We start from the raw sequence: 20921 nt of genomic DNA, 5'->3' as shown, positions 1-20921 counted from the left end.
TCAGAAGACAAAGGACAATCTGAGAAAAGATAGTTGCAACCTATAAAAGTTTAATATCCTCAATATATTGAAAAGATACAGAGATCGAAAAAGGAGGCGGAAAAGACCAACATTCTGACAGAAAAATGGTGGAAAATATTATTTACAGAGAAAGAAATATGACCTTTAATCATCATCATATTATTGGGAATGCATACAAAAACCACTAAGAAACCATTACTCACCTATCAAATTAACAAAAAGTTAAGCCTGACATTATTTCTTTTGATAGACCTGTAGGGCAATAGGCACATTCACACATACTAGTGGAAACTAGTAAATGGTACAACTCCTAATGGGGGAGAATTTGGTTAACATCCTGCAAAAGTACAGAAGCATTTCCCCTTTACTTACCAATTCTACGTCTAGGAATCTCTTCCCAAAACACAGTGATAACAATATGAGGTGAAGCAAGCATAAAACTAATCATTGAGGCATGATTTGTAATAGCAGAGGACAGAAAACAACCTAAATGTCAATCCATATGGGCCTGGTTAAATAAACCAAGGTACACTACAACATATTGGGACTATATACCCCTAGTGGGATAGAGTCTAAGGAAAAAATAATTGCATCCAACTACTTTACAGTAAACAGTAATATTAGTATTGTTACTCTGAAATTTTCACTGAAATATCAGATAAAGCAAACAAGAAATTATGCTAATATGATTAGGAAATGCTATGAACGGAACTGTTTAAGAAAATTCTTTCTACTGATTATCCATATAAACCTGTGTTTATACACATCTTCACTAGAATAGGTGTGGAAAAGCAAACTTATTGAAAAAGAACAAAGATTATTCTCAAGGATATCACCATAAAAAGGGTAAAAGCAAATAATGAATACAGGTTGGTTTTTCCACACAGACACACACACATACACATACGTACATTTGGTGCGGGGAGGTGGGAAGAGAATGAGTGAGAGAATTATGGGGAACTCTGAGCATTAGAAAAGAAAAAAACAACAGACTCAGATCTGGATAACCATTATGTCTCAACAAGGGGAAAATAGAGAACCATCTTTAGTAGTACCAAGCTTACAAAAGTTCTGGCTTAGGATGGATGTAAAAGCACAGAGCATAGACTAAAGAGGAACTGCTTATTAAGCATTAAAAAAAAGGTTATAACTGAGAATATCAGATTTGAGTTACTACTGTGTATAGTTATTCTTAAACTCTACTCCTATAGAAAACTTGAGTTCCACCCAGTGAAGATGGTATATGCCTAAAAAAAGAATCATGATCTTTAAAAATTTCTAGAAAATTCCCAGTAATGGCAGATTTCCTATGGAAACCTTCCACCTTCAATTCAGAAAGTTCTAGGAAGACTTTCAGTCAAGGTAGCCTGCCTTGCACTGGTCAAGCTAAGATATCAAAGACCCTCTCTTCTAGTAATTTGAATCCTGAGGGAAACAAACATACACACACACTGAGGCATGCACCCAGACAAAATGATTGTAGCTAACTCACTTAAACTTCAGTACCCTGAAGAAATTATCCATTAATTCTTGTTATCCAGATCCCCAGAGCTGCTATGGTTCCTATTTCTTCTACCACTTGGTTCTCTGATTTTATGAGCTTGCCCATAATTTTCCAATACTTTTTTTCTTTGCTACAATTAGACTCAATTTTTTTTTAAAGATTTTATTTATTTATTTGAGAGAGAGCGAGTGAGCATGAGAGGGGGGAGAGTCAGAGGGAGAAGCAGACTCCCCGCTGAGCAGGGAGCCGGATGTGGGACTTGATCCCGGGACTCCAGGATCATGACCTGAGCCAAAGGCAGCTGCTCAACCAACTGAGCCACCCAGGCGCCCAGACTCAATTTTTGCATGTAACCAAAGAATCCTGACAGAAACCCTACCACCAGCAAATTCTGAAGTAATAAAATTGTTCTTAGCTCCTACGATGATTCCATAATGCTCCTCTGCAAGACCATGCCCTCTTTGTGTTCTGCCACCTGAACAAGTCAGGAATGCAAAGGCATACAAGAACAACTTCTCTGTTAAAGAAAGCGAGCTGAGGGGCGCATGGGGGGCTCAGTTAAGCGTCCGACTCTTGATTTCAGTTCAGGTCATGATCTCAGGGTCCTGGGATTGAGCCCTGCATCAGGCTCTGCTCTGAGCAGGGAGTCTGCTTGAGAATTCTCTTCCTCTCCTTCTGCCCCTCTGCCCCTTTCTAAAATAAATAAATCTTTAAAAAATACAACTGAGACTATGTTGCTATAAATACCTTATTACTGAGGAGAGGTCAGGGAAACAGGGTTTGGGACTTGGTTTCCTAAAGTCATACCATCCTGAAGGAGAGCCAACACGTCTGGAAAGTAACCACAAAAACTGACTGCCTGAACCTGATACACTGTAAAACGTTGTCTGACCTTAGAAACTAAATGAACAGGGAGGACAGAACTATACCATTTCACATTTGCTATTTAAAGTTGTATTCCTCGGGCGCCTGGGTGGCTCAGTTGGTTAAGCGACTGCCTTCGGCTCAGGTCATGATCCTGGAGTCCCGGGATCAAGTCCCGCATCGGGCTCCCTGCTCAGCGGGGAGTCTGCTTCTCCCTCTGATCCTCCCCCTCTCATGCTCTATCTCATTCTCTCTCTCAAATAAATAAAATCTTTAAAAAAACAAAAAAAAATAAATAAAGTTGTATTCCTTTATCAAAAATCTGTCTCCTGACAAGGTAAAAAACAAACAAAAACAAAAAACAAACAAAAAACGGCTACAACATTCTTCCTGGTAGGTTTATTTGAGAGAAGAAAATAAATGATTCCTCTACCCTGAAGAAAGAAAACAGCTGGGTAAAATTAATATAATTTTTACAAAAATAAAACGAATTTTTAAATCAAACTTCATAAGCAATAATCCCAAATTTAAACTATTTACATGATCTGAGTGTCTATAAGTACACCTACATTTAACAGTATGTTTAAACTGAAGTTATCTTCTCTCATCTCTAAATTTAGTATCTTTTCATCATTTCTTATCTCAGTTAATGTCTATCCCCAGTGACCACATGAGAATACCAAGAGTCACCCTTGCCACTTCCTTCTCTTGTTATCACCATTACCTATCTATCCCCAAAACCTGGATTCCTAATGGAATCCATCCACTTTTCTTCATCTTACTCCTCTAGTAGTTCAAATGAGTATCTCTCACTTGACCCTGCAATACTTCACAACTGGCTTCCTCATATTCATGCAGTCTGTTTCCCATTCTACAGCCAGAATGGTACCTTCAAAACAAAAAGCTATTCACATCATTCCAGTGCTTCAAAGGATTCCCAGTGTTCTTAGGATAAAGACCAAAATCCCTAAAATTTTGGGCAGCTATAAGATCCATAAATGGGTCTCTTCCTTGCTAATCATCTCTCTGCCCAATCTTCTGATCCCATTTTTGCCTTCTATTTTATTCTACAAATTACCTCTTTCTTCCTCAAGATTAATTTTAAAGGCAATAAACAACAACAACAAATCCTAGACTAGAAACAGTGAGTTGAAATCTGACTCAGTAAAACAAACTCACCTTTTTGGCTTACAGCATTTTTATTTTACTTGAAAGGAAACCTTTTTAAGGTATCAAATCAATTTTTCTCTATAGTGGTAAGACTCATTCACTGATTTCAATACAAATCGATACAAAAAGAAAGTATGAATATCCTAGAAATAACTATAAACAGTTATACAAACTTTAAATCCCTCTCAATCATTTTGGACTATACAGAAATGGATTTACAAACTGCCTATTAAAACTTAATCATATAAAAAAACTTAATCATAAACAGAGAAGCAATGGTGAAAGTGCTGATGATCAAGTTTACCAAAAGCCACATATTTCAAAGGACTGCATATCAGTGCATTTCTAACCAGGGATTATGATGCCTAAGAAGATCAAGAAGTGAGGTTTAACTTTTCTCAATAATAAATTCAATACAAATGAAATTGCTGGGCATGATTTCCCAAACAGACCAGTTTGACCATGTTTTAAATTCTAGAACTTGAACATTAGGCTAATAAAATTCTCGAGCCCAGTCCTCTTCAGAGTTGAAGAAACATCTGTAAGTCTGTTCACTTACTTGATAGCCTAGGTATTGAATCATAGGCTGTAGATAAAACGATGGACAAAAATCATTAAGTTGTTGAGATAATACTCCTTTGACCAAAAAAAAAAAAAATCCATTTATCAAATCTTCATAAAAATGAAAAGACAACTGTGATATCTGTCATTCAGGAAAAATACACAATGCTTCACAAGTATGTAACAGGGGATCTGACCTAATCTGTGCTGCCTAGGGTCAGAGAGCCTTCTGTGAGGCAATGTTAAAGCTAACATCTAAGAGATACTAGATGTTAATCAGGCAAAGAGGGAACAATTCAAGGAAGAAGGAACAGGTACAACGGCCCTAAGAATGGAAAAAACAAAGACAAAAAGAGAAAGATTATTAACAGCTGATGCTAGAAAGGTTAAAAAAAAGGAGGAGTGGGGGCGGGGGGGGGCAGGTAAAACCACATGAAGACTTACAGCACATATTAAGAATTATGGTTTTTCATCCCAAAAGAAAACCACTGAAAATACAGCAGTATTTGGGAAAAAAAAAAAAAAAAAGCTGAGGCTAGGTCATGTCTAACAGCCTCTATCTTAACTGTTTTTGAAGCACACTGGCTACAACGTGAAGAACATACTGAAGAGATGTATGAGTGACAGGAGAACAATTATGAGACTACTGCACAATCCTAGGAAGATATAAAAATAATTTGTAGCAGAGTATGGTAGTGATATGGAGATAAAGAATTCCAGAGATGTTAGGAAGTAATTTAACAGGCCCTCATGATGCCTAGATATTGGAGGCGAGGGAAAGGGAAATAGGTGGCAAGGATGATGCCTAAAATCCTGGCCTGGGCACTGAGGAGATAATGATGCCATGTTTATAGAGAGAAAAAACACTGTATGAGATCCTGATTGACCAAGGAAGACCCAGTAAAGGGCCATCAAGAAATATATGAAAGGACTGTGAAGTGGAACTGAATTATGAGGCACCAGTCTTATTGAGAGCAAGAGGAAGAATGATCAAGACAAACAAAACTGCAAAGAAAAAGGCCAGGAGGTTGAGAAAAATTTGACAAGTTTGCAGAAAAACAGAAAAGAAACAGTAAAACAGAACTGCAGTCAGGACCTTTCTTAAAACCTTTACTATAGAGCAGGGGGTTGTGGATCCTTAATCTGGATGGGGAAAAAATAAAATTACAATTTTATTTTCACCAACCTCTAATAGAAATTAACATTTCCTTAAACCACAGTACTATTAACACTGGCATGACTTTGTCTCCAAAAGAAATTGGGTGTTTTATTTTGTTTGTAAAGATTTCATTTATTTGACAGAGACAGACAGTGAGAGAGGGAACACAAGCAGGGGGAATGGGAGAGGGAGAAGCAGGCTTCCCGCCGAGCAAGGAGCCCGATGCGGGGCTCGATCCCAGGACCGTGGGATCATGACCTGAGCTGAAGGCAGACGCTTAACGACTGAGCCACCCAGGCACCCCAGAAATCAGGTGTTTTGATATCACATTACAACTGTTAAAGAAATCTTGAAATACTGTGTACGCTCATCGCACTTTAAAATTCTGGCATTTATTAGATTTGTCACTAGATCTTGTTATATAATGCATTAGTAAAGAAGCACAAATTACCATGTCATAAATTTGTATTTTTAAAGTCTCTTGATAATTTTCTTTCAATACAATCGGTCTTCTTTATCTTATGTATATTATTTTATGCATTAAAATATTATTCAGGGGCGCCTGGGTGGCTCACTTGGTTAAGCTTCTGACTCGGATTTCGGCTCAGGTCATGATCTCAGGGTCGTGAGATCGAGCCCCATGTTGGGCCCCGTGCTCAGTGTGAAGTCTGCTTGTTCCTCTCCCTCTGCTCTTCCCCCCGCTCACCCTGTCTCAAATAAATAAAATCTTAAAAAAATATATATTATTCAGAGAGAGGACTCAATATAGGCTCATAGGATTCACTAGTCCACTAAATGGGTCCATGGCACAAAAAGAAAGACTATAACCTCTAATGTACAGAAAAAAAAAAAACACTATTCCTAACAACTACATGCAACTTTTGGTGCTTGTTTGGGCCCTATTTCCAATGAATGAACTACAAAAAACATTTTTCAAAAAAATCAAAGAAAATGGAAAATGAAATAGGTAAGAGAATAAGTTATTTTCTTTGGCGATATGCAATAATGCCTCTGTGGCTAAGTAAAAAGAATTTAGTATTTTTTAGAAGTGCAAAGTATGCAGGAATAGTGTCTGTGTTTTGCTTTACAATACTTCAGGAAAAAAGGGAGATGTGGAACAGATGAAGAGTGGTTTAAAAATAATTACAGAAATCTGTGTGATGGGCAGATAGAAAAAATATGTGCTATATTCTCTAATTATATTTATGTTTGTAATTTTTCACAATTAAGGGGGGAGGGGATCCATTGATTGCTTTGCAAAAAGAAGTACCCAAAAGGGAAAAAAAATTTACAAAGAAGCACTGCCGTTTGAAGAACAAGTAAAGAAAGATGCCCTTTTCTTCAGTCTGATGATATCTTAGACTACCTAGGTCATCTGACTTGATGAAGGTGTGAGTTAACTAGGATTTTCCCCCACAGTGTTCAGGGAAGACAGCAGCATTATTAAAAACAGCTTTGGCACTATTCATATCTTATGAGTATGCACTCCTTTGTCTAAGCGCTCATTTCAAAGAAAAAAAAAACAATTTGCCATTATTATCAGCTGCCTGGGCCTACAAAATTCGTCTTTGATCAAACTAGCACATCTTAGCATTAGAAATAGTGATGGTTTAAGAAAAATAATAAGTTACAGTCTTAAGCTAACAAGTACTGACGACATTTAGGCTTCACACTGAGGAGAAGCTGGCGTCTGAAAGAACAGGGCAGGAGAAGGACGAGGAGAGCCAGGGCATCTGTGCTTCCTCACCAACAAACGCCACAAGGCCAGGTCACTGGAATCCTCCTGTCTGCTACAAAGCAACAAATCTGGACGGGGCAGGGGAATGCTGTAGTTAGGCACCTGGACTATACAAGATGGTTCCCAGGATTATTCCCAAATAATAACTAACTGAAAAGGAACCCTTTCCATTTTTGTAATTGGAACAGGCTACATACATATCTTCAGCTGAGCATATTTAAGGTAGGAACACTAAGGAGGATCTGCAATCTGCAGGAAGGTGGGCTTTAATCCTCTCTTCTTATCCATGCCATTTACTCTGTCCTGCTCTCACTCCTCAACAGACTCATCAACTGCTCCTGTTTCTGCAGAAGTGTTTTCTCGTCTGGCTGACAGAGCAAAAAGCTTTATAACTTTGTTCCCCAAATATCACATTCTCACACACCAGGAGAATGTGTTAACAAAACTTGATACATTCTTTTATTATGAGAGTTTTCTTTTAAAAAAAATACCAAAACTCCATTTTATTTGGCTTTAAGCAATAAAAAATTCCTTATTATAACAGACTTGATAAAATTTTAATTTCTTCAGTACTAGGAAATTTATCTTTCAAGTATCTCATTGCTGTTAGTCTAAAATCCAAGTCCATCATTAACAATTTTCATTTAATGTTCTTGAATATCCTAAGACATAGAAATAATAGCCATTATGCAAAAAAAAGTTGTGTTCTTACTTCATGACTACACAAGATTTATGTGTTTAAATAGCATACTTCCTAAAATTCATTTAAATATCAATTCCTCAGGCCATAAAATTCAACTCAAGTACTGACTGCTTGATTCAGTATAAAAAATTATTATTACCTTCTACAATGAGTTCATAAAAATTTAACGTAAGGCAAGGAAGGATTCCCTCAAAGGGTTCCAAGGGAGCATGGCCCTGCTGACACCTTGATTAGAGATTTCTGGCCTCCAGAGCTGAGACAATAAATTAGTTGTTATAAGCAAAAGAAAAAAAAATTAAGCCTAAAGTTAACAACCTATAGGATAGTGGACCAAATCCAGACCCTTGCCTATTTTTGTATGTCTCATAGGCCATAACTGTTTTTTACATTTTTAAGATGGAGAAAAAAGAAAATCAAAATGATAATACTATTTCTTGACATGTAAAAATCACGAAATTCAAATTTCAGTATCCATAAAAGAATTTTTACAGTTATTGGAATGTAACCACACTCACTCATTATATACTATGACTGCCTTTGTACCACAGCAGTTATGTACTTGAGACAGAGACCTCTCATGAATTAGCACTGCTCACTGGCACATAGCAAGAATGCAGTTTTATCATTTCATCCTATTTTAATTTTCTAAAAAGCACTTATCACTGGTATTTTGTTTGTTTGTCCCTCCCCTATTTATCACTGCACTGCATCCCCACAACCTATACCCAGCATATGGCAGGCACACAATAAATATTGGTTAAATGAATGCAAAAGACAGCACTTTGTGTCCCATATTTGTCCATACAGCAACATTTGAATTTTAACTGCAAGTTTGGAACTTCCACCTAACCTTCAACTGATAATAATAAATCTGAAATGTAATGACATGCTAAAAAGGCAAATATAAAGAAAATAATCTAACAAAATTCTAGAAAAACCTTCCAAGTGACAAATAAGCTCAGTTAATATCACATGCTCATGTACTGATATAAGCACTCACCAGCGTGAAAGCGCTCATTTTCAGAGACGAAATACATAAAATTTCATTACAGACCAGCCTCACAGATTTACAGAACATTTACAATCAATTTTGGTGATAGAGAACACTAACTGTGAATCATAAAATGTTATCCTGCCACCAAAATAAATTCCATTCTTCTCATTAGCAGATCAGTATTACATAAAATTTTACTCATTTATTATAATATTTGCCATTGAAAATTTGTGGAGATTTTATTTATCTCCTGTTATGTAAGCACCTACCTAACATCTCTGATTTTGCCTATTAGCCTACAAGTTTAAAATATATACTATCTGGCCCTTTATAGAAAATGTCTGCCAACCCTCAATTTTAATCATTACATTTAAGCCTTTTAAATCGTTACAAACTAGAAAATGTAAGGCAATAATGAAACACTCTTAAACCATACAAATTCCTTTACATTAATTACTTTTGTTATATCCAACTCTACATTTCTCTACACTCGTTAAAAACAATTTCACAGTGAAGTTTCTAAGAATTCAGCTTACATAACAAACAGTGAGTGGTTTTAGAAATTAGCTTTCCCTACAGACTTGATAATTGTTCAATGAATTCAACCTAAAATTACAAAGCAAAACAGAGCTTGTATGTTAAACTCCTACTGGAGTAAAATAGAACTTATTTTTTATAGGCAAGCACCAAAACTCAATACAGCATAAAGAAATAAAAGCTTAAATAAAAATAGTTTTTCATTACAGACCAAATACAAATGTTAGCATATTTAAGTTTAAACGTACCAATGAATACTTCAAGCACATTTTTATCAGAATTATTTATGCATTTATGAGGGGGCTGATTATATGGGGGGGTACTCATTTATGTGTGAAAGAGAAAAATAATTTGTCTAACTGAATTTTATATAAGAAGTATAACCAACTAAGGTAATCATGAACTAAAATCAGGACAATTTTCTATAGGATCAGTTATCCTTATTTAAAAAATCCTTAGTACTTAGCACTACATTATGTATATATGCACATCTTTCAAATAAATATGCCAAAGAAGCATTAAGATGGGTAATAAAAGATTTATCCCAAGACAGCATGATCATGTATCTATTTATAGTCTTCTACAACAGTACTCTTATTAGTACTTCTCCATTTGTACTTTATATTTGTTTTTCTACTCATTCTGACTGCATTCTAAATCTTAAACACTTTTATACAATGCCAAGAAAACACTTAAATTGTAATGCTTTGTAGCACTAAAATTACTGAATTAATCAGTAGAGTGGGATTTAAGTAACCTCATTAATTTATCAATCTGAGAGTAAGTGGAAGATAGAAATAAGTGATTTTCAGAATCCTGTAGGAAATTCTTGCTCTTTGTGTCCCCTTCCAAATCAACAAAACTGAATAGGATTAATCCTAGATCTACAGCTAGACTTCTAGCCAGGCCATCTACCATTGCCTACTCTCTCTAGTGACAAATCAGAACCTTTGGATATCTATATCATCAATTTTAAATTCAAAAGACCTAGTCCCTAATCAATACTTTTTAATAAACCAAATGGAAGAGAATGAGATATTCAAGTCTTAAACTTGAATCAGTAATCTTTCTAAAGAAATACATCATATTCACTTGGAATTAGTCAGACACACCAGTAAGAAGTCACAATGGCAGATGACAAAGCCCCTCTAAGCAGTGACCAAGAAGAAAAGTTCCCTGACCTTGCAAATAGGTCTGTCTTTATTGAAGAGATGCAAATATCAAGCAGTCTTACTTTAATACCATTAAGCGTTTGAAGGATATAATTTAATGTCACTGTGCAAACTTATCTTTATACCATGATCTCCCATGAGCTTCAAACACATATATGCTAGATATAGAAGTTGACTATTCAGGATTCTTGGCAATTATATTCCTCAGTATAAATTAATAAATCACCATTTAGCATTTCAAATGCTACTCTCATAAGCTTGAGTAACAAATCTCTCATGGTATTATTACTGTGGTATTATTAACCAGTTTTTCAGCCTTTCTCTGGGCCATAGCAAATTAATAAGGAAATGCCACCTTAGTAGGCAACCTGGGATACATGCAACTAAATCTTCCCCAGGGTCTATAACCTTCTGTGTCGCTGTTCATCAGCAGCAGTTATTTACACTTTGATCTGTGACATAACAAAGTTGTTGGCGAAAATTCTTAACGTAATTAGAACCTGATTATATGACCATAGCCTGGTCTTCAGTAATCCACAAAAGGGTTCCAATATAAAATATAAAGGTAATTCCACCAGTATTCCATAATGAGGCATGTTGCATCAACATGCTGATGTTTATAAAGCTTTAAAAAATATATTATACAAACTTTTCAAAAATACTAATAATGACTCTGAATGTTTAGAAATAAATCAAATGTGTACTATGGGTCTCCCAAAACTTGGTATCTACCAATTTATTGGAAGATATTAGATCAATTATATCTATTACATTTAGTCAAGATAAGCAAAAAATGTTACCAATATAAATTTATTTAAATAATTAGCTTTTAATGTTTATTTTTCCTGTTAAAGTAACTTTTGTAGGGGAAAAAATGTGACAATATATACCAAAGTTCTTGATGAATTATGATGTACCCACAAATTTACTATCAGAATGGCTGGTTATTATGATGTAGTTCTAGGTTAAAACTCAACAATTCCTAAGGACAATGAAATATTCCATATAACCTTTTAAGATAAAATTACATTTTAATCATAGCAGAAGCTGAATTTTTGTCTTTTTTAATAAAGAAAACTAAAAGCCTTCTATGTAACAGAAATTCAAATTCTTCTGAAAGGTCAAAGAACTGCTTAATTTTAGTTCTCAAATTTGATACATTAAAATATATGAGGAATTCAATTCCAGAATATTTATAGCAATGCATGTGTAAGACAGAAATGACCAAAAGACTGAAGCATCTATCAAATTTAGGATGGTAAATCATTAAATGGATAGTGTCCAGAATTCACTGTTTGTAGATGATGATACTAAATCAGTTATTTCTGACTTAAAATTTTGTAAAATATTAAATTGACTTGATTTCAAAATAACTTTGATCTTATATATTACTGCAAAAATCCAAATGCAAAGAACAAATGCTCTTTAATGACAACATAAAATATGACAACTTCAATAGTGAGACAGTTACCTGAGTTCTATGGTATGCCTTTTATCTCCAATGAAGTCAAAAATAAAAATCTTAAAAAAGCTTTAACTCCTTAGCATTTCAAATGAATGTCTTCAACTTATTCACAGCAAAGCACCACTCTGAAATTTCAAATAAGAACTTAGTTTCTAAATACTAAGATTTGTCCAGACCAGAAGTAAATAAAGAGTTTAAAAACAGATACTTAAAATGAACGTGGGAACAGTCACTCACAGAGGAACATGAGAAGCAGGAAAGACAAGAAGAACAACACTAAAAGAAACATCCATCAAGAAAAAGACCTGGAAAAGAAACCAAAACTTAGAATTAAAGATCAAACGAGATTTGGCAGGGTTGGGGAAAGGGAAGGGAAGGGGATGAACTAACTAGAAATGCAATGAATATTAAGACAAATATAATTAAGACAATAAAGAAAATAAAATCTGAATGTAGGATTTATATAAAAGATTGAAATTCATTGAAGATTTAAATCAATTTATGAAGACCTAGAAATGATAAAGCAAACTAAAACTCTGCAAACAACCAATAGAAAAGTACCTATCAAGGAATTACCTAAACATCCAATAACAGAATGTTATTAAATATACTAGGTTTTTTCATATGAACAAACTGATTCAAATCATTTGTCATGAAATTAAAGGAAATATTAAATATTAACCTTTTTGCCTCAAAATAATGAAGAGAAATACATAATATATAAAATTCAGTCATGCCTGTATTAAACAACAATGGTAGTTAGTCTAAAAATATACTTGAGAAGGAGTTAGAATTTAAAAGTGATGAAGTATGTTCAATAGATTGAAGTTGTACTGATGAAGATATATAGAAACTGGAATAAAATGCTGTATGTAGTAGGTCCAAGAGAGATTTTTTTAAAAAGTTTGCTTTTGCGCACATCTGGGTCATAAATAACTATAGGTATTTATAATGACACATGGAATTACAATTAAAGGATTTTATATAATCAAAATGAAATTTTATAGTATAAATTTTTATCATGCTGTTAACAAAATATTATATTTCCAAACTGGTTTCTATTTTCTCCTGTTCTTACACTGATCAATATTAAAGCACTGAAAAAAAAGGTGACATTAACATTGTTATTAAAAATTACACAACAGTTTCTAGACTATTTCTGACATATGTGCTAACATTAACTTTGTTTCTTTCAAAAATAAGTCTCAGAACTTCTGTGACTATATTAACTACATGGTCATGAGTAGATTAATTTTAAAGATATCTTACAGGTATTACTAATATCTCTAAGACACTTTGGATAAACCAATAATTACTCTTTAAAGAAATGCAAAGCTAAATTAATGGGCTTACACCAAAAGTACCATTAACTGTGCAATGGATTTTCAATAAAGCTCAATAAAATACATAAACTAAAAGAAACAAAAAAGCAGTATTATAAAAATGTACTTTATATACATTAAAATTTCCTGACACCTATTAAAGTTTTTATAATTCATTTTTCTTGAATTAGATTACCATCAAATGTTATGTTGACAAAATACTAAGGTAAAATTAGATTTTAATATCTCTCACCACAAGGAGTATCAGTGTAAGGAGATTAATACACACCCATCTAAATAAGTGTTCAGTCTAAATACTACCTAACTTAAAAAAGGAAAGGAGGGTATTTTCAAAGTTTACAAATGTTACCTATGTTTAATATAAAAATACTCCTCAATAACTATAATTAATTCAATGCTATAAGCGAACAGCACTGAAGAGAAAAATGTAAACAAGGTATGCCTATACACATGTAAACCTCAAAACAAATGCCAGAGAAGTTATTATAGTACCATCAGATGACAAAACTGATGCCTAATCTGTTGCAACAAACAGGCCAAAAAATCAAAACAGAAAGTTCTCTCTTGTACCTTATCTTCCCTGTATATGGACATAGTCCAGATCTATAATGAGCACGTTTAAAAAAAGAAAAAAAGCTGGAAAAATCACAAGGGCAAAACTACTATAAAAAGGATATGAGAGGTGTTTTGAGTACAGAGAAAAAAATATTGTCTAAGTGATGAACTCTTAGAAAAGTCTATAAAAATGCAAATATTAGAAATAAACTGTACAAAGTATAATATGTTAATACATAAGTATTACTTCATGTAACAGGTAGTAAACATATAAAATTAAGTTTCAAAAGCTTAAGACATAGAACAAGTTACTGACAGAAACCAAATAATATTTTGTTTTGTTAGGGGGTACACCTTTATACTGCTTAGGCTCACAGAGGACAGTATCACACTGTTCCCTGAAATATCAAGATAGCCTACAAGTTTTGAAAATTCTTTCAAGTGCAATATAATATTCAAGCAGAATAATATACTAATGTAAATATAGAATGCAATTATGAATTATAAAAGTAATATTCTTATTTATAATTATGACCACATATTAAAATCCCAATAATTATGCTCTTTAATTTTTTTAAATTTTTATTGGAAGTATAGTTCATATAGTTTCAATATAAAAAATAGTGATTCAATAATTATATATATTATGAAATGCTCACCATGGTAAGTGTATTACAATACCAAATATATTCCTATGCTGCACTTTTCATCCCATGTGACTTACTTATTTTATAACTGAGTTTGTACCTCTTAATCCCCACCACCCATTTCATCCATCCCCCTATACACCTTTTCTGATCAAATTAAATAATTTAAATCTAAATAAATTTCTTTTTTTTTTTCAATTTTAAGTAAGATCTACGCCAAAAATATGGAGCTTGAACTCATGACCCTAAGATCAAGAGTCACAAGCTCCACCAACTGAGCAGCCAGGTATCCCTCATTTCTTTTTATATATGAGTCTCAACAGGTAGGTAGAAAAGCCTAACCTAGCTAAGTTATTACCCACCACATGATAACTTCTTTGCAGCAGTTTTCTCTCACGGGATAAAGAACACTAAGATAAACATACACAGCCACAGTAAAAATATCCCAATTACTAAAGAGGAAAAGAGTTTTCTTAACATTTAAATAAACTGGTCTTCATAACTTTGAATGAACATGGCATCATTAAACACGTAGTATTAAATGTATCTGCGAAGCTATAGTTGCCTACATTTACGCCTAAGTCAAAGTAAGATTATATATAAAATTATAAATTCATAATAAAAGTAACCATCATTTATTTGTTGAGTCTTCCCTGTGCTAAGCATTTTATATAGTCTTTTAGTCCTCAACAAGACTATGATATGTTCTATTATCTTTATTACAAAATAAAAACAAGACCATTCAATGAAAGGTTAAATAATCTCACCTTCATTAGTGGCATAATGAGTGGAAGAGTTGGGATTCAAAGCCAGAACTGACTTCGAACCCTTAAATACGTAGTGCTTTCAACCGATTACCTTCTCTTTAACAATATAACACTGCCTTTAGATCAAGAACTTCAAACTGAAAGGCCAGTAGGGTCTAAGAAGGTAGTACCATTGACCCTTGAACAACATGGGTTTGAACTGCAAAATGCACTTATATGTGGATTTTTTTTTATAGTACAGTATCAAAAATGTATTTCTTTTATTTCTAAACGTTTTCTTTTCTCTAGCTTACTTTATTATTATAATACATCTAACATACAAAATATGTGTTAATAGACTGTATGTTATCTGCAAGGCTTCCAGTCAAGAGTAGGCTATTAGTAGTTAAGTTTGGGCAAGTCAAAAGTTATATGCAGATTTTCAACTGCCTGCAGGGTATAGGGGGTGTCAGTACCCCTAACCTCAGTGTTGTTTAAAGGTCAACTGTATAAATAAGTGAATAAATAAATAGATCAAGGACAACAGAGCAGTGAGGCCTATGGGCAACCTACAGAAAACATCCCATCTAAAGGCAGTCATTGTTTGGATCAGTGTGACTCTTACTAGACTATAGACCTAGTACCCAGTCATGCCAGATAGCTTTTCAAAAGAAGCTGAAATTCCAGATTGTTTTTGTGACATACTTTTATTTTTAAATCTTAGTGCATAAAATAAAATTTAAATGACAGTGGATGCTTAATAAAACATTTGGGACCACATTTAGATGGGCACAATGAATGATCCCAGAAGTATGCTAAGAGAGGCATATGATGTCAGTGCACTAGCATTTATAAACAGACAGGCTGCATCTAACTCTGGGAAGGGAAGAAAATTTCCCATAGGCACCCTTAAAATCTACACAATAACCATTACAATAAGCACTCAAAAATATGTGCTGAAGGAAAAGGAAAGGAGAGTGTTTATTACTAAAGTCTTAATCAACTGTCTCTTCTGCTAACTTAGATTCTAGACACAATTCTAGAGCATTATTGCTACTAGAGCACTCCCATAACACCCCAAGCAAAGATGAACAAGTTAATTAACAACCAAATGAGAATGAAGGAAACTTTATAAAACAGAGGAGCTGGAAAGTTACTAATAAATGTGTTCCTGCTTAAGAATATAACTTTATATAGGGGGCGCCTGGGTGGCTCAGTTGGTTAAGCGACTGCTTTCGGCTCAGGTCCATGATCCTGGAGTCCCAGGATTGAGTCCCGCATCAGGCTCCCTGCTCGGCAGGGAGTCTGCTTCTCCCTCTGACCCTCTTCCCTCTCGTGCTCTCTATCTCTCATTCTCTCTCTCTCTCAAATAAATAAAATCTTTAGAAAAAACAAGTACAGTTTCTTTTAAAAAAAAAAAGAATATAACTTTATATAAATAGACTGAGATTCTGGATTTTACTAAACAGTGAAAGTTGACAGTGATTACACCTCTAATGTAGATACTGAATATCCATCCAACTGTACTTACTATTAGGAAAATGGCTCCCCAAAAAAAGGCTTATTATTAAAAACTACAATTCTGTTGGAGTCAACTCAAAGAACAGTCTTAAAGGAAAGCTTTTGATCTGCACAATTTCAGAGTGTAAAATATTTCCTCAAAAATGAAGACAGCAAGGTAACTGAGAGTCAATGATATTCAGTAAGAACTAAGAAAAGAATAAACAGGGGCTAGATTATGTGATATGTGACCTTCCTACCTGAACATTAATAAGCTAGATCGGGAGGCTAAAATGAAGTAGTTCTCAATTCAATTATCAAATCCTCACAAATAACAAGAGTGAACTGTGATCTATCTTTTTATTCCTTCTCCAGTGGAACCACAGGTAAGCTCTTTGCCAACAAAGAAAAGTCTTCATCATCTCCTCTTCTTTTCTATATAATGAAAAGCACTGTCAAGTGGCACTTTATTCGTCTAAGATGGCTCCTTTCACAAAAGGGATCCATGCAAATACATTCTGGTGTTCCCTAAACGGTTTCTAGTCCCAACCCATAACTACTAAGACAGTTTCACTTAAACTAATTCTACACAATTCTAGTTCTTTCCAGTGTTCTCAAAAGGAGGGAGAAAAGGGGCAAACAAGCCTGGGAAAAAGCGCATACTCGTCTTCCAATTTAGATATTCATATATTAAAAATGATGAAATTCCTATACCACAAAATCTGTTTAATCTAGTGTTTCTTAAACATTATACAACCCAACTAACACATTTTGGGGAAAGTCTATCAACTCGGAAAAGCCCTTTAGCAACTCCAACATCCATGTCTTATGCCATTGTATTTCTTGGCCTAAGTCAAAAGGTAACCAGACTTAACAATACAAACTCGTAACTTTAAAGACACCCGGGATTCTATTCATATACTAAATTTCTATAAATTATCTTCATAAACAAATATTACCTAATACCCTACCAGAGCTTTTTTTATAAATTCCAATAACTTAAGAATCTTATGAAATACTGTCAAAACACATACTCCTTTCTCTCTAAAAAATGGAGACAAAAAATCAATTACATAAAAATTTTCTAGCCATCTGCACAACTTGATTAACTTAATCTTATATCTAACCAGAGTCCTGTTTATAAGACTAAGACTCCGGTGTCTTGAACTTAAAAGATATATAGACCAATCCTAATACAGATTGGTACTAATTTTAGTAACTATGTAGATCAACTAAACATGTCAAAACCCTGAAAAACAGTGGCACCTAAAATGAGCTCATATGTAAACTAGAAAGGAAGTCACATCTGGGCAACAAAGCTTTTAACATTCATTTAACTGCTTTTGTGTGTCTGGGTGGATATCACAAGAGAAATTTTCACTGGTGAATAAGACAAAGTTGGTGAAACTCACAAGCTCTTCCAAAAGAAAAGAGACAAGGAAAAAACATTACACTGGAAGCATAAGCTTGAGATTCAAGTAAAAAAAAACAATTATCAGAGCAACTTCAAAGCTTTCAAGTTCAAACCTCTGCATGTATTCTCTAACAACTGCTAAAATGAATCAGGTCACAAACAGTACAGAGATTCAAACGGGGTATTAAAATATAGAAAGTACCAACAATTTGAGCATTCCCACACAATGTCTTTATGTGATTATTTCTGTAAAAACATACACCATAAATTTGTTTAAATTTGTCTCTCTTGTAAGTATATTTAGAAGCAAAGTCTAATGAGGAATCAGAGTCCTATCACTCTGTTTAATTAAGAAGCTGTCCTTGGATTTTAAAAAAACTGTTCCGTAAAAAGCATCACTATAAAAACTATCACTAATTTTACTATTTGCACAGAAGCTCAGTAATGAAACCAATTTCATGGCATTTCAGATGAGACAAAAGTTAAAACAATAACCACAACCACAAAAAACTCCCTCTGATGGTTACCTAAGGATAACAACTATAGTTCCATGATAATTCACTTAGGGAATGGCCAGTGGGCAAGTTCTATTCCCAAGAAAATGTCAATAAATGAATCTTTTAAAAATTTAATCCTACAGTCATTAGCTACATTTGGAAGTCAGGAAGAACTAGGAAGATCTCATAAGATGAGCGTTATCTAATCTTTTACCACCTTCCCCTCATTCACTACGCTGTGGATACCGGCCTTCACACTATTACTCTACTGGGCCTCAATCTTGACCCTTGAATGTCTTCCATAGAATGCTTTTCTGTAAGGTCTGTGCTCAATAGTCATCTGCTGAGAGGCCTCTCTGATGACTCTCTCCACAGAAGCCTTGTCTATCTTATTTATAGCTGGAGTCCCAGCAACTAGAACAGGGTCTGACACAAGTGCTCAATAAGCACTTGTTAAATGAATTAATGAGCTCATATACAATTTCAATCATACAAAAACAAATCTGATGACAACTTAAAAACAAGTGTATTAGCAAAATATCTAATACTCAATTCCAATTTGAAGTCGAGGAAAAAAAAAAAGGTCAACTTTTAGTATCAGATTCTCCACATTTATTTGCTATCTGCTCTGGAAAAGCATGACAAGATATATCTTAATTCTGAAAAATCACAGCAAATATATATGATGATTCCATGTCATATTGAGTCCTCAAAGATCTGATGATTCATAAACAAAGACAAAGTAAGTTTGGTATTAGCTTTAAAATATATAGGTACTCTAATACAGACACATAGTATTTTAAAGTACAATAATAATCTGTAATATACTCAAAATAAGGTTAACAGAATTCCTGCTCTACATTACCAAGTCCTATCACTGACTAAATAAAAATTAAGTGTTAAATATGGCCTAATTAGAACATCCAGAAATTTATATGAAAGAAAGTCTGCCAAAAGTGAGCCAAATGCTTATAACTGTGGACATCCAAGTACTTGGTTCTGGCAAGTATGCACTTTGTAAATATTACATCAACCGTTACAATCTGTTTTTTTTAAAGAGCATAAGGCATTACATTTTAAAGAACATAAGATAGTATGGAAAATAATTCTCCCAAATTGGACCTTGTAACTCTCACTGGCATTATACTCTAACCAGGTAGCATCCATCCTACTTGCAAGTTAATCAAAACAGCTCTTATTTAAACACTCAACTCAGTTAAACCAAAAAAAGGATATCCACAAATCAAATAAATCAATGTACAGATCTATCGGCACAATTAGTCATTAAAGATAAACGTTTGAAATAGAAAATAATGGAGAACAAAGATTTTCTTCAACATCTGCTACACACATTAAATGCCTGGAACAAAAGAACCTCTGCAGCCAAAGTGACTTACCGTTACAGATTTCAGCGTCATACCATGGTAGGTGCCCATAGTGTCGATTTTGAAGCCTTCCGTTTCTATAAAGAAAGGGGGTTTGCTATTAGATTTTATGTATTTCATGATCAATAACAAACCTAAAGTAATAATCTGTGTTATAATCTGGCAGTTAATAGTATAACAAAGCAGCAAATGTACTATACATAGAGAATTAAATTACATACCCATGAAAATAAAAACTTTAAAAGGGATACTAGTCCCAAAAATATATTCAATACATGCCAGAGAGACCTTTTTATAGAAGTTGCTTAAGAACTAATTTCTACAATTGTGTTCAAAAGTTTTGATATTTTGGGAATATCAAAAATTAGATTGAATAAAATACTTTATAACCTCCAAATTATTTACTTCTAATACTCAATTACATTAGCACGAAAAGCTTCCAGTTATCATGAGAAGGCTTTAAATTATAAAAAGTTGTGTTTCAAAATTACAATCATAGGCATATGTTACATAATTTGTAGAAAAGCAAGGCTATAGTGATAAAGGTTCCAGGACAGAGTCTCAATACGCCTTTCTGTAAAGGCATATTACATTAATACAAATACATTAAATATTTTACACATTGCAAGCTATATGTCTCTATCACAACTACTCATTCTGCAGGTACAGTGAAAAAGCAAGATAAACGAAATATATAAACAAATGGGCATGGCCTGATTTGGCCCACAGAGGATCAGATTTGGTCCGTGAGCTGTAATCTGCCAAACCCTACCTTACATAATTCATTCCACAAGAAAAACACTGCAATGAATAAAAGAATGAAGCACTGTATTTCTACAGCATGTATTCACAGTACATGCCTTTAACCAGTATATGAAGTCAGCACACAAAATTCACTATACAGAAACAATATATCTTTTAATTAAACTGAAGTGGAGATTTCAGA

At 33.9% G+C, this 20921-nt stretch overlaps 1 protein-coding gene across 4 annotated transcripts in view; it reads right to left on the bottom strand.

Annotated features, from left to right (window-relative positions):
* Positions 1 to 20921, bottom strand: part of CDC73 (cell division cycle 73) — a 199926-nt gene that overhangs the window by 149632 nt on the left and 29373 nt on the right. For all 4 annotated transcript variants that reach the window (XR_015766571.1, XR_015766572.1, XM_028104683.2 and 1 more), the window contains exon 10: positions 19988 to 20052. Coding sequence is in view for 2 of the 4 variants with exons in the window: in XM_028104683.2 (XP_027960484.1) it covers positions 19988 to 20052 (65 nt within the window). In the remaining 2 variants the exon portion in view is untranslated. The remainder of the gene's footprint in view (positions 1 to 19987; positions 20053 to 20921) is intronic.

This window comes from Eumetopias jubatus, unplaced genomic scaffold, assembly GCF_037043125.1.
Source record: "Eumetopias jubatus isolate StellerSeaLion01/CBP00866 unplaced genomic scaffold, mEumJub1_p1.0 scaffold_12, whole genome shotgun sequence".
Classification (NCBI taxonomy): domain Eukaryota; kingdom Metazoa; phylum Chordata; class Mammalia; order Carnivora; family Otariidae; genus Eumetopias; species Eumetopias jubatus.
Note: the sequence above shows the minus strand (reverse complement) of the source record. Positions and strands in the feature narration are given on the sequence as shown.